The sequence below is a fragment of the Theobroma cacao genome, chromosome 10 (genome assembly GCF_053813885.1).
Source record: "Theobroma cacao isolate CCN51 chromosome 10, ASM5381388v1, whole genome shotgun sequence".
In the NCBI taxonomy this organism is placed as follows: domain Eukaryota; kingdom Viridiplantae; phylum Streptophyta; class Magnoliopsida; order Malvales; family Malvaceae; genus Theobroma; species Theobroma cacao.
In genome coordinates, this window is record NC_142648.1 from 114,409 (window position 1) to 127,856 (window position 13,448).

Here is a 13,448-nt window from a genome sequence, read left to right on the forward strand (position 1 = left end):
GCTCTCGTTTCAGGTGGATATATCTGGAATGAAAGACTTGGCGTTAGTTGATGTCAAATGGAATTAGGAGTCTTAGCAAGGGATATTCTTTATTTCATGCCTCGATCTTGATCTTGTGACGCCAGAGTGATTAAAGCAAATTAAGAGTGCTGATTAATTATGATGCATTAATAATAAAATTGCTGATGATTCTGATGTGAACCAACTAGTCAAGATGGATGGGATGTCTACTGGCCGGCACAGCCACTGCCACTGGCAGTTGATATCAAGGCAAGTCTCTTCAATCCTAATCCTCATGTTACCGCTAGTCTTAACCTAAACTTAGGGCCGCAAATATTCTTATTGTAAAGACTGGAACACACCAGACGCCATCAACCTTTCTCAGCATTTCAAGTGGAGTGAGCTCCACCTGTCCTTGTCGTCTCTGCATATAATTATGGGGAAATAGTATATTCTACTTTCAAACTATTTAATATTAATTAATTAATAAAAGGTTTCTTAGCTACGAAATTTAGGGTCGCTAATTAATAATTAAGAAATTAGCAATGAGAATGATTACATAGATGTTGTGCCGGAAATTAATGACCACATGTGAGGAATAATTTAATCCACGAGCATGAACAAGGTATTTTTCTTAATTAGAGCCACACCAACACTTAATTAATACTATACTCATAAACAAAACATAAATGGAAACTTAGGGAAGGCAACATTTCGTGGGTAGGCATATGGACGCATGTTTGTTTTATTTTATGCACTATGTATTAAAGCAGGCACTAGGCAATAGGCATGGTCTGCTACATTAACTAAACTGAACTTTACAGAATGATAGATAACTTATTTTAATTGTCTTGTGGAACTATTCTCTGACAGATGCATGCCTGATTTTTCAATATACGACTCATCCCATTATTAAACAATATGAATTCCATCCCAATCCGTGTTAATTTCACTATATTAATACAGAGATGTATGACTGTTCATAAGGACAGCAACAGGTCATATTAATCGTCTTCCCTCAAATTCAAAACCATGCGCCTACTTCCCTCTCTTTTCTTGATACGCAACTAATTGATTGAAATTCAACCGTCCATATCATATGCACCTACCTTGAGTCTACTTAATTATTATGGGGCTCAACAACTTGTCAAGCTTAAATCACATCCTATTAACATCCCGCATAAATTAAGTATCATAATTTCATCCGTTCAAATTTTTTATATTTTCATTAAGATCACATTGATATATTTTTAAAATAAAATAAATTATGTATTTCAAAGTGAAAAAAAATCTTACCTTTTCAATGTAAAAGGTTGTCTATTGACAAAGTAACCATTGGAAAGACAATTCAACTGAAAGCTTATATCACATTACGTGATCATGAGATTGTGGGTGATCTTTCACATGAAAAATTATATAACTTAATAGAGTGATATTTGAAAAAATATCCCCAAATCTAAAAGTTACGAGGCAATTGAAAAATATCATTATTCGGAAGTTTTGATATCAAAATTTATCTTATCATATTGTAGCTCAAAGATATCTTATGATATAAATAGTTGTTTTTTCATAATGTTATTATTGGAATAAGACTGTTAACCAAAACTATGTCTTGTAACATGCAAAGGTATATTTTAGACATAAATATACCTCTTAATGAAAGGGTTGTTTTCTTAAAGAAGAACATTTACAAAGTCTATATAAAATACTTGTTGTCAACTATTTTAATACATAAGAAAAAAACAAGGCAAGAGCAAAAAAATAAAAGCAAAATAAATCTTATGATATGAAAAAGTCTTGAACACTTTGAGTTCTTACCATCGACCAAAGGTATCTAAAGTTTTATAATCTACTTGTTACAAAAAGCAAGCTCTAAGACTAAACAATTTTTATTGTTTTATATATATAAAAATCCACTTTCAGTTATTTGTTGGAAAGTTTATTTAAGAAATAATATCATATAAAAAATTTACAATAAAAAAGATATAAGTATATTCAACTTGCATTTTAATACATAGATAATTTTAAAAATTAATATTACATTTTCAATAAAATACTTACAAATTAAACACTGTAATGTTATCTTATCAACATTTTAATCACACTTTTCTTAATATACCAAATGTTACTATATTATCTAATTAGTAATAATATTTTTTACAATCATATTATTTGTAATTGCATTGATGTGACTACATTGTAACACACCAAATGCAACTTTAGATCGAATTAAAATGGGCTTAAAAGATTGCTTCGGTTAAAAAGACACATTATAAACCCAATGCTAATCTTAATAAAATATTGAGGCCGAATAAAATGTGGACATTTGAAGGCCATTTGAGTCCAAGTCCCAACCAAAATAGGCTTTCAAGATTGATTTGAGCAGCCCATTAAAGAATATCCATAATCCATGCACATCCCACTGAGCACAAAAGCTAATCAAATGATATGCTCACTTCTCTTACTGTTTTACATATCATCATCATCATCACCATCATAGATAAAATATGAATATCTGCAGCATAATACGATCAAAATATAATTTTATATACACCGTTCAAATATACATATGAACAAATTCCCATCGGAAGGGGCTAATTTTACAATGATCTTATCTGAGAGCACCTCTTAAGTACCGCTTTGTGGTTGATATCCTTCTTCGACATATTCATAACGCCTGACTGCTCATCAACTTTGTCAATAAGAAGCTTAAGCATTGGAACCTTCGAAAGGGTTCTGCACGACCCCACCATGATCAACTTTTTCTGTACAGTACAGTGAATCATAAACCAGGACTTGTCTGTAAGCCTGTTTAGCTTAATTTTTTTTAACTTAAAAATTATTAAGAAGAAAAATAATAATTTTTAAAATTAAGTTAAAACTGTTTGATAAAATAAATTATATATTTTAATTTTATTTAAAATTACTATAAAAAATATTCATGTCACATTTAATCATCTAATAAACCAATACGAAATAAATTTACTTCGAACTTATATACGATTTCAAATATTAAAATAAAAAAAAAACCATACAAAAACAAAACAACTCTCAAACAGGTATTATAACCAACTCTTTCTTCCACTATGCTGTATTAACAGATGAATTTAACTCAGAAAACTGTGATAAAAGCTACCTTGGCTCGTGTTAGAGCAACATTAATCCTATGCCAGTCTGCAAGCAGTGAAGAAGAGCATTTTCTAGGATTCTCATTAGACCTAACAAAGGACACCAGTATGCAGTCCTTGTCTCTTCCCTGTATTATGGTAAATTACAACAGGGAATGACACACTAGTTAGTCCATAGAAACTTTTCATGCAATTCCATGCTCAAGAAGATGAAGAATAACACAGGAAAGACAAAAAAGGCTTTTAGCCTAACCTGGTATTTATCAATAGTATGCGTCTCCACAGATGCTATGCAAGCATGTCTGATGAGATTCGCCTGAGAGTTATAAGGGGTAATGATGCCAATATCTTTTGCTTCAATTCCATTGTTAACTAATCCATCCGTTATCTATGTTATACATAAAAGAAGTAGATGTCTTGCATAAAGTTGCATACTGGTCACATCAACAACACAAGAATTGCAGAAAAGCATTTCAGAGTCAAATGAGGATCTTACCTCTGCAATTATATAAGCTTCCATTGGATTATTCACAGTTTTATGGTCTCTAGCCTCGAAAGCAGGCAACAAATCTAAGTCATGGAAAACACTCTGGTAAGAGTTCAAGACATACAAGTATACAACATATCATATATAAAAGATAATAATTTTCAAACCTGTGTTAACAAAAATGACTGGCCTGCCTGGATTTAGAACCTGCAACCATGACTAAGTGTAAGTTTTAAATATCCTATCTAAATAAGTTTTGAAAGGAAAATGCTAATTTAAGTATCACAAACAAGAAGATTGAGAAATCACTCTTACAGCTTTTAGCCAAGATGAACAAGAAGCGTTTGGTCTTGAAAATTTGAGTTTGGCATTAGCTACTTCAGGGGAACCACAACGCAATCGATCACCATATACCAATGCATTTGAAAGTCCCATAATGCTTTCACACATACGATACTATAGAAAAATAATTTCATAAATTCATGCAATAGAAAAGTGCCAAAAGAAAGAATTGAAATATATAAATTTTGGTTGTCTCTAGAGGAAACCTGGCTTTGTAGTGGTGAAATTGCATGTGGATGTGCTTCTGATAGTATGCAAAACAAACTTATTCCCATTCCATTCTCTCGAGCCTCTGCACTCTGGAAATCAATCAGCATTGCAATGTTAAAGAGCTTCAGGTCCTGCCACGTAAGTTAAATAGCTAGAACTAATGATGCATGCATACATGCCTGAACCAGAGGAGGCAATTGGTAGTGATCTCCAACTAGCACAAATGTAGAAGCAAACATCAACGGTCCCAGTGATACCTGATAGGGCCATAAATATTTCATTAACTAAGCAGGAAATTAACAAAACATTTGACTTTCAGCATATACAAAATATACTAAACAACATGACAACATCCTCGCATAATCAAATATTAAAATGTGCATTGGGTATACTTTTCTGGGCAGCAAAAGCTCAAAAAATAGATTCCTCAGCATGTAACTTTAGGATTTATTTTCAATTATTTTAGCCTTTCTTTTGTGCTTTTTTTTCCCAGTTTCACCTGCATTTTTTTTTTTTAAAATATCAACTAAAGACTTCTGTTTCTAACTCCATTCTTTACTTTTCTTGCCCCTTTCTCTCAAATTCTAGAGGTCTACAATCTAGATATAGTATCAGTGAACATGATTCATAATTTAAGTGCATAATTGCACTTTCACCATACAGAAATCATGAATGTTAGATTATCAAAATGCATAAACTTGAAGTAATACAAACCGGGAGAGTTGTCTGTCCAGCTTCATCTATAATGCAAACATCAAATTTCTTTCCAGAGAGGAATGGACTAGTGATGCCCAAGCAAGTGACGGCAACAACTTTGACTTTGTCAAATTTCACTTTAATTTCTTCAATGCTACTTAGGTTCATTCCTGTCAGAAACAACTTATTACATGAAGTAAATATCAAGTAACATGCTGATTGCAAATCGTTAATGACATACTCTCCTACCTGAAAAACAATGCCCCTTAATTTCCTCATGCACAGATTCATGTCTTCCAATGCGTACAAAATCAATGCTCTGCATTTTTTTTAATTTCAATAAGGAAAAAAAGAGAAATAACTCAGAAAATTTGCTGATTCATCATATGTGAAATTCAAAGTTGATCCACCTAATTAGCCTTCAGTGACAACAGTAGAAACGGATGACAAGAGAAGTTAGTGTCTAGAAAAATCTTGGAGAAGTAGCGATAATGTCAAGCATCACATTGCAATGCTTACAAAATGAAATCGTATTTTGAGACTTTTTAAATGGCAATGTAAATGAAAAAGGAAATAATAAGATAGAAGATGACTCAATTTAAACAGTGAGGAATAGAATATTTCCTACAACTTCAACATGATATATACATTAAAAAGTACCTTAATCACACTTACACAAAGGAAAAGAATGTATATATGTATGAATGAGTTTGTACAATCCCTGTTATCACATCTGTTTTCTTGGAGTCATAGCAGTTTTCTTCCTCTAAACCATTTTTCTTACATGCAGACACACCTAATATGCTAACTTACCCATTTCACCAATCTTGTATAGCTATGCTATACGCATATTGATTTTGCAACTTAAGGAGTTCTGCATGCTGGAATTACGTGCACCAATAAATTGAAATGACTATGCAAGAAAGCTAACACCTCGAAACATAACAAGACAATTTGAGAATAAAGATGACCTGAGATTTTAATTTGATGAGTAAATTATCAACTGCGGAGTTTGTGTAGGATGTAAGCAAAATGGATGCACCTCTCATCAACAAGGCTTTTACAGCATGTACCATTGTAGATGTCTTGCCCGTTCCAGGCATTCCTAGAATTAGAGCATAATCCTTTGCTGTAAGTATCTGAAAAAGGAAAAATGGATTTGCAGAATAAGTAACAACGCATTTTCTTTAGAAAATGTTAGGTCAACTGGGAATGTTTCTTTTTGAGAGATAAAATAGGTAAAAAGTCATGTTAACCGGGAAGTGGAAACCTTGAGAATAGCTCTACGCTGATCATCATTTAAGCTCTTCTCTGACCACACATAAGATATTGCTGGATCTTGGCTGAATATGCATCCACTGTCAAATCTAGGAGCCTGCAGTAGGCAAAGCAACATACATAGAAAGATAAATAATAAAAAAAAAAAGACATTACATTATGCAAAAAGCTATATAGAAAACAATATGAGAGAGCAAGAAGCATTCACCGCAAGGTCAACAATCATCTTCCTGAGATGAGAACTTTGCTCATTTTGTAGAAAAATTTGAATAAGGTTGAACCTTCAATGATAACAAGGAAACATAATGAACATAAACAAAGAATATTTCTTATCTCTTGACAGTCCAGATGCCACAAGAGAATAGAAGAAAATAATAAAAATGGTCAAAATTTAACTATAATGCAGAAATTACCGCATAATGGAAAATGAGGTCATGACTTCATCCTTGTCAATCCGCCAGACCTCCTGAAATAGTTTCTCCGTCATTGAAGACAAATTACCCCCAGGTAGCCTTAAACACTTAGAAAAAGAAACCTGACTTCCACCAAAGCAAGACAATCTAAAAGCGTTAGACCAGTTTGAATCTGATTGTTTAAGGATGGTTAACATTAATTTCTGAGCCACTTTAGCATGCATCCTATGACATCTTGTAGATGATGTTACTGCTAATAATCCAATTCCATAGTAGTAGCACAGGAAACTTTAAGCTTACAGAAACACGGACAGGACTGATTTCCACAATGACCCCACTTGCTACAATTTGATGACCAGATTCCGTGCTAAGTATCTAACAACCAGAAATCAAATAACAAATAAATATTGTTGGCAATGAGAATTTGGATGCAACATCATGAAAAACAAAATTTACGAAAGAAACTGCTCATCACCAGTATTACGAAAAAGAAGAAATGGTTCATGATGTTTCTTAACAAGCTCTAGTCAAAGACAACCAAAGTGTAGCAGAAGAGTGTGGACAGTGTTTCAGATTTTCATGGAATCAGAGCAGCAAGAACGTACAACAGAAAATTAAAACTATACAACCTCCCAAAAAACGCAAACATGATGCATTGCAGATGCATAACAATCATTTTAGATTCACTGCAAGATTTTAAGGCATACAACTTAAGGCAGAACAACTAAAAGATACATTAAGATAGGAATGATCAAGCAGAAGAAATGCAAGAAATACCTCAATATTAATTCTTTAAGTTGGAATTGTAGTGTAAATAAAGATGAAAATGGATTATTAATGTGATGAGATATTTAATTAGAAAAATTTGAAAGAGAAATAGTTTTAGTAACATCTTGGAAGCACATTAAAGAGAAACCTGAATGAAAATAGTAATTAAATCTTAATAAGCACTGCTTAACAAAAAAAAATCTTAATGTTCACTTTGTGCCAAATGAGCAGTAGCATTCAGCTGCGTTTCTGTGATCTAAAGGCTTGTTAGACGAGTAATCATACCACATAATCTCCACATTTAAGTGTGCAATCCAAATCTTTGGTCAGAGAAGAGGCAGCACTAATAGGATTTCTATCAGATCCATTTAGATTGGAAGCAGGTGAATGTCGACACACAAAATGATAGATGAATCTATTTTCTTTGTGAGATTTCTGATGTGGAAGTTCATCAAGAACAAGAGAAGAAAGGCAACCAGTACAGTCGTCACTCTTCAGATTACGAGAATGCCAGAGATCTTTCTTTACAAGCTGGAATAGTGAAAAAAAAATTGTTCAAGGTGAAAAGCTTGATCAATTTATTATCTGTGCTGCTTTGGAGTAATCAAATCACCTGCATCTCTTTAGCTTCTAGGTCAATCAACCGATCCCAATGTCTGAGGAAAACACCATGAGCATTTGAAAAATGATGTACATGTGAATCAAATACATCACCTAATCCACTACTCTCTGTGTCACCACCAAGTGCCTGCAGCAATTAAACAAAATGGCCAATAATAAAAACAACTTGATACTCAGAGTGAGGAACTGCGGCTCATAGAACCATAAATGAAAATCTCGATTACGCTTTCTCCAAGGAATTTGACTTCCTCATGTGCAATATTTTGACAGGATAGCCGCAAAAGAACAGGAATCTACCTTATAGGGATAGCAAATTTACCTTATGATAGATGGTACAAACATCAAGATGGCGACAGCCTTTGCACATGCTTGGAATCTAGGATAGCAATATTAGTAGAATTTCTGTTGAGTATCAAGTAAAAACTTCTCTACCATCATATGGTTTTGATAATTCAGTAACAGGCATACCTGTAACATTGGGGGCAATTGTTGTGTTGTTAACGCCTTAAGAATATCATTTGCAAGCTCATTGCGACGCATGATTAACCCAACCAAGTCAGATCTTCGAACTACAATTCCCTACACAAACCATCAACAGATGCTTAGTGGCCTTGAAAAGTAGAGATCAATAGAGGACAGAGGGTAACTACAATTCCCTACACAAACCATCAACAGATGCTTCATGGCCTTGAAAATAGAGATCCAGAGGACAGAAGGTAGCTTACTTACTTGTGTCTGATCTGACTGGAGATAGTATAGAAGGCCAGAATCAATACATTTTAGGTACCTAAAAACAAGACGAGTAAAAAGTGAAGAAAAGAATCATTACTCAGCAACAACAACCCCACACCACTGCTGCACCCAAAACACACAGAAGGTAAAAAGAAAAGTAAAAGGAATAAGATGTAAATACCTTTCAGACATAAGGAGAGTGTACAAGATCACTTGGGCACAGTGTTCCATAGATGACTGCATTAATGACAAGGATAGGTCAAGGACAATGAGGTCAAGAAAGGGGTTTGGAAAATGCCATGTGCATGTTTCAAGATATGATCCCAATATAATTGCTTCCTTTTATTACTTGCCTGGCCCTTAGGCATTTTTCCAGTTTTAAACTCTAGAGGCATAATCTTCTCGTTGTCTTCTTTTCCACCTGACTCAATCTTCACTCTGACTGAAACATCGATCATTCCTTTCAAACCATACTTTGGGGCCCATGCCATTTCCTCAATATCAATCACCTACAATTAGAATGAAATCAATACATATAAAAATACTTACTTCTTCACATGAAAACTTATAATGACCAAACACTATCAGTTCATTTTATGAGTTCAGATTTAGTATAAAAGAAAAAATCTAGGAGAGTTGGACTCAGCCAGTGCAACTAAAGACAAGCCAAACAAAAAAAAATGCAAAAATAGGTGAAAATGCACACATATCTTCAACATTGAGTTGTGACCATATTTTGAATCCAGGAAAGTTTTCAGGATACTGTAGTGCGAATGCATGAATACATAGGTATGATTCTCATCTAAATATCGACAATATCCAAGAGCATGCATATCCAAAAAAAGGCTGTAGTCAATGCAAAGATGCATATAATGCATAGGAATCATGTATAAGAAAGGCTGAAGGAGATGCTAACCTCGAAAATATTAACCTTTTTTGGCCCATTATCAGATCCAAAATCTACAGTGGGGACTTTTGGGTCCTGCCAAAAGTTAAATTTACTCAACAATAGAAAGTTATCATACAGTAATCATCTGATATGCATACAAAGAGATTTTATATAGTTAATTACAGGATGCAATTGTCTCTTAAATTCTAAGGTGCCTGGTACATCAACCTCCAACAAAGAGAAATGTATCTGTGACATATATATTGCACCTTACAATCACCCCAGCCACCCTTCAGCCGGGAGGTCACTGACCCACATGATGACGAAGCCAGCCTTCAGGCTTGTGCATTTAGATGCAGGATCCTCAAAGCCTATATGACTAAGTGTGTAGAAGAACACAAGGTAATTAACAAGAAACAAGTAACAATAATGAGAAAATATCAGCGCACCTCTGAATCTTTGAAGAGGACAATCCAATTTACTAGTTTTGGAATAGCTTCAGTCAAGGTTTTATATATTTCATTTTCATTTACTGCAATTAAGCATTAAAAAAAATAGAATCAGGATTCAGATAATGATCCCTAAGATCTACTGCTAACATGTCATTGAAACATTATCAAAAACTTAACAAAATGTGGATAAGATTTTACAAGTCCAATGGACTGATGAACCTAGATGATCTTGCCAGCGAGAAATTGGAAAATGGTAAAGGAACATTTATATAAATCTCCACCTCCACATGCATACAAGCTCTCCATGTTCTTCTGTAGCACTAGTCTTGCATATTCTTCCAAAAAGTGTATTGTAGGGGCCTCCTTCACAAGTCCTGCCTGTAAAATAAAAGAAAAGTGATATGCCTATAGATAAAATCTAAAAGCTAGTTATTTATAGGGGGAAATTAATATGAAGTATTGGACAATTTAATAAGATAATATGATAGCTTTTCCGATCCCAAGACCTGAAAAATTTGGTGGAGCAAGGTGCCGATAAGAGCTGCAGTTGAATGCTCATTGCATCGTAATCTCTCATCTAGGACAGTTCGCCTTGGGCAACTGAAACTAGCTGCAACCTAAATTGTTTTTGATTTATTAGAAGAGAAACAATTTGGTTTTAAATACCCACATGCGTCTACTCAACCAAAATTAATATAACAAGGGTAGCTGAGTGCAGCCATGATTACAAAATCCATAAGAATACATGTCACATGAAAATGCATAAAATTAAAATTTGAATAAGTGGAGGACACTTACCCGAGTTCCAGAGACCAGAATATCTGGATGAAGAATAAGAAAATTATTTTCATGATCAACATTACACTTTCCCTCATCATCAAATTCACCAATGACATTCACAGTGTCTCCTGGGGCAACAACAGTATAAGACCTGAGGTAATTGTTTCAAGGAAAAGTGAGAACATAACCTCCCCAGTGGCAACCAATCAAGGAATGTGAAAGCCAGAACCAAAAATTCTTTAAAATTTTCATCAGAAGATCAAGAGCATATGACCATTATAGCAAAAACACTGATGAAGAACCATGCAAAATGCCACTAGAGATGGGTCAATAAGCATGTAGAGCAGCCACTTGACATTATTGAACATTAGTAAAACCCTAGCACTCTCTAGCCTTATTACATCTACATCAAAGTTTTATTCGACAATTCTATTAATAAAGCTGGAAAAAAAAGTGGGCATGATCTGAAAAGTGCATTTCTGAACATTGCTCAGGTAAATATCGAGAAATTATTGAAAGTAAACTGATTTTGAAATAATGTCAAAACTATTGAATAGTTGATAGCACATTCATTGAACTACATACCACTCTTCCCACAAATAAACGGCGCGCTCTTCCCCACATTTCTCATTTACCAAGCGAAGAACCTGAGAAGCAATGTTAATAATCCCCTTCACAGTCCAATGAAGCATTAAGTGGTTTGTGATTATGGCACAGTAAAAACCTTATATGGGCATTGTAAACCAACAGACTCAGAAAAAGTTCGCTTTTCAGATACCTTCAGCAGAGATATAGTTGCAAAAAAATCAGTATCCAAGAATATATTGTTTCCTTCATAAAAGGTTACTTAAAAAGAAAAAAGAAGGGAAAAAAAGGCATACCTCCAACACTAGGAAATAACCATTAGAAGATGTTTCACTGACTTCGTGTGGTGGGCCCATTCCAGCTCCTTTTACTACTGAATCAGCTATTACAGGCATTTCGTTGGGCTGTCCATCTTGGGCGTCAGATGAATATGGCTCTGATTCAGTGGAAACAAAATCCTCAACAGAAATGACATCTTCTACTTGATCTAGAAGTGCAAGCAATGCCTATAAGAGAAAATAGACAAATGAAGATGAACAACAATAAAAACAGGAAGATAATTGAATGCTAAAGGTTAAAAGGAATAGGTAATTTAAGTAGTGTGGAAACTTTTTTGATAATCTATGCAACAACATAATGTATACCTAAAATGTAGCAGTAAATAAACTTCCATTTTTGTTATATAACAATCAGATGTGAAAGCAAGGTACGGAAGTATGTTAAGATAAAGATATGAACATTGAGAAAGCATTTTAAAGTGAAACCTTTTTGTGCTGCCTCAAACCCAACTGGTCAGATGTAATACCATTAGTAAGCTGCATTTCAGTTAAGGCGTAAGTCAGAGAGAAGACAAATTACAGAACCAGCATTTCTAAGAAAATTCAAAAAAAAAAAATGCAGGTAGTATGACCTTCAGTCACTTTCCATTTGAAGAGGACTAGTTTTGGTCCAAAACCAAAGAGGAAACAGGAAAAAAAAATAAAGAAAAGCGTTACTATGAAACCAATTACTACTAATTACCTTATCAGGACAATATGGTAGCGATGGTGGAGTGCGGAATGGACTCTGTCTACTTGCTAAAGAAGTTTTCTCATCAGCAATTCTCTCACTGACCTCTGTATCCTGAAATGGGTTCGCTCTTTTTAACCCAACCCTGTTGTCTGAAACCAAAGATTTTTTATCAGCTTTGGGAGAAGGCGAAGAAAGCCACTTGTCAACCTTAGCAGACATATTTAGACCCTGCAAAGTGCAGTGCATCGATTTGTTATTAATTCAACAAAAAAAAAAAGGCATTTGATAGAAACCAAAAAAAAAAAAACATGCCTTGTTTTGGGAGCATTGGTTTATGCTGAAAGAGTCGTGCTTCGAGGAATCAGCCAATACAGGCATGTGCTTTGAGAGTGCTTGAAGCCGTTCGTTGACCGGAGATATCTTCCATGTCACCACATCCCCTCCATCATCTTGGCTCTGCTTTATCAACTACAATTCCAATTCTGCCCGTTAGTTTAATAGACTATGAAGAAAGAAATGGAAAAAGGAGGGAAAAAAAGCTGAGAATTTGTTTACCATTCCAGGGGAAAAATTGAAGCGCTTCAGAGACGTAGACTTGGAGACTGAAGGCGACACCTCAACATTAACATCAATGGCAGGTGGCTTATCGGCAGAGGAATCAGAATCGATTTTAGGGTTTTGCGACGCAGAATGAGAGACGACAGCGCTGCTAGCGGCTTCAAGTGGTAAAGGCAAAGCAGCTGCATTGGCGTTGGAAGAGGATAAAGGGTTATGGTCTGGGATAGGAGACTTAGGGGCTGCTGAAAGGAGGGCGTTGGGAGGAGAAGATGGGTGGTTGTGGGTAGCTACAAGGGCGTTTTGAGTATGGCGTTCGAAGAAATGTTGGATGCCGAACTTGGACGGTTGAGATTGTTGATTTGAAACGTTGGGCTTCTTGGATGAGGAAGAAGAGTTAATCTTTCTTCTGGGAGGCATTTTGGGCTGATAGGCAGAAGCAAGCTTTCCAACTCAGTTAGCGCTGGCAGCAGCATAGTGAGAGACAGAGAGATATAGGGG

General features: G+C 34.8%; 1 protein-coding gene across 1 annotated transcript; it reads right to left on the minus strand.

Moving 5' to 3' along the window:
* Nucleotides 1–2,436: 2,436 nt before the first annotated feature.
* On the minus strand, nt 2,437–13,420 carry EMB2411 (DNA replication helicase). Its single transcript, XM_088810575.1, is given in 33 exon segments — nt 2,437–2,765; nt 3,137–3,256; nt 3,382–3,516; nt 3,625–3,698; nt 3,783–3,822; nt 3,931–4,071; nt 4,164–4,256; nt 4,347–4,424; nt 4,882–5,033; nt 5,113–5,182; nt 5,835–6,002; nt 6,134–6,238; nt 6,350–6,422; nt 6,555–6,676; nt 6,855–6,929; nt 7,608–7,853; nt 7,936–8,070; nt 8,263–8,319; nt 8,412–8,522; nt 8,673–8,730; nt 8,857–8,912; nt 9,029–9,184; nt 9,592–9,657; nt 10,014–10,096; nt 10,298–10,394; nt 10,523–10,633; nt 10,815–10,947; nt 11,382–11,443; nt 11,521–11,574; nt 11,678–11,887; nt 12,146–12,196; nt 12,402–12,860; nt 12,948–13,420. Coding segments are annotated over 33 exon segments (4,176 nt in total). The 5' UTR covers nt 13,368–13,420; the 3' UTR covers nt 2,437–2,600.
* Nucleotides 13,421–13,448: the final 28 nt, after the last annotated feature.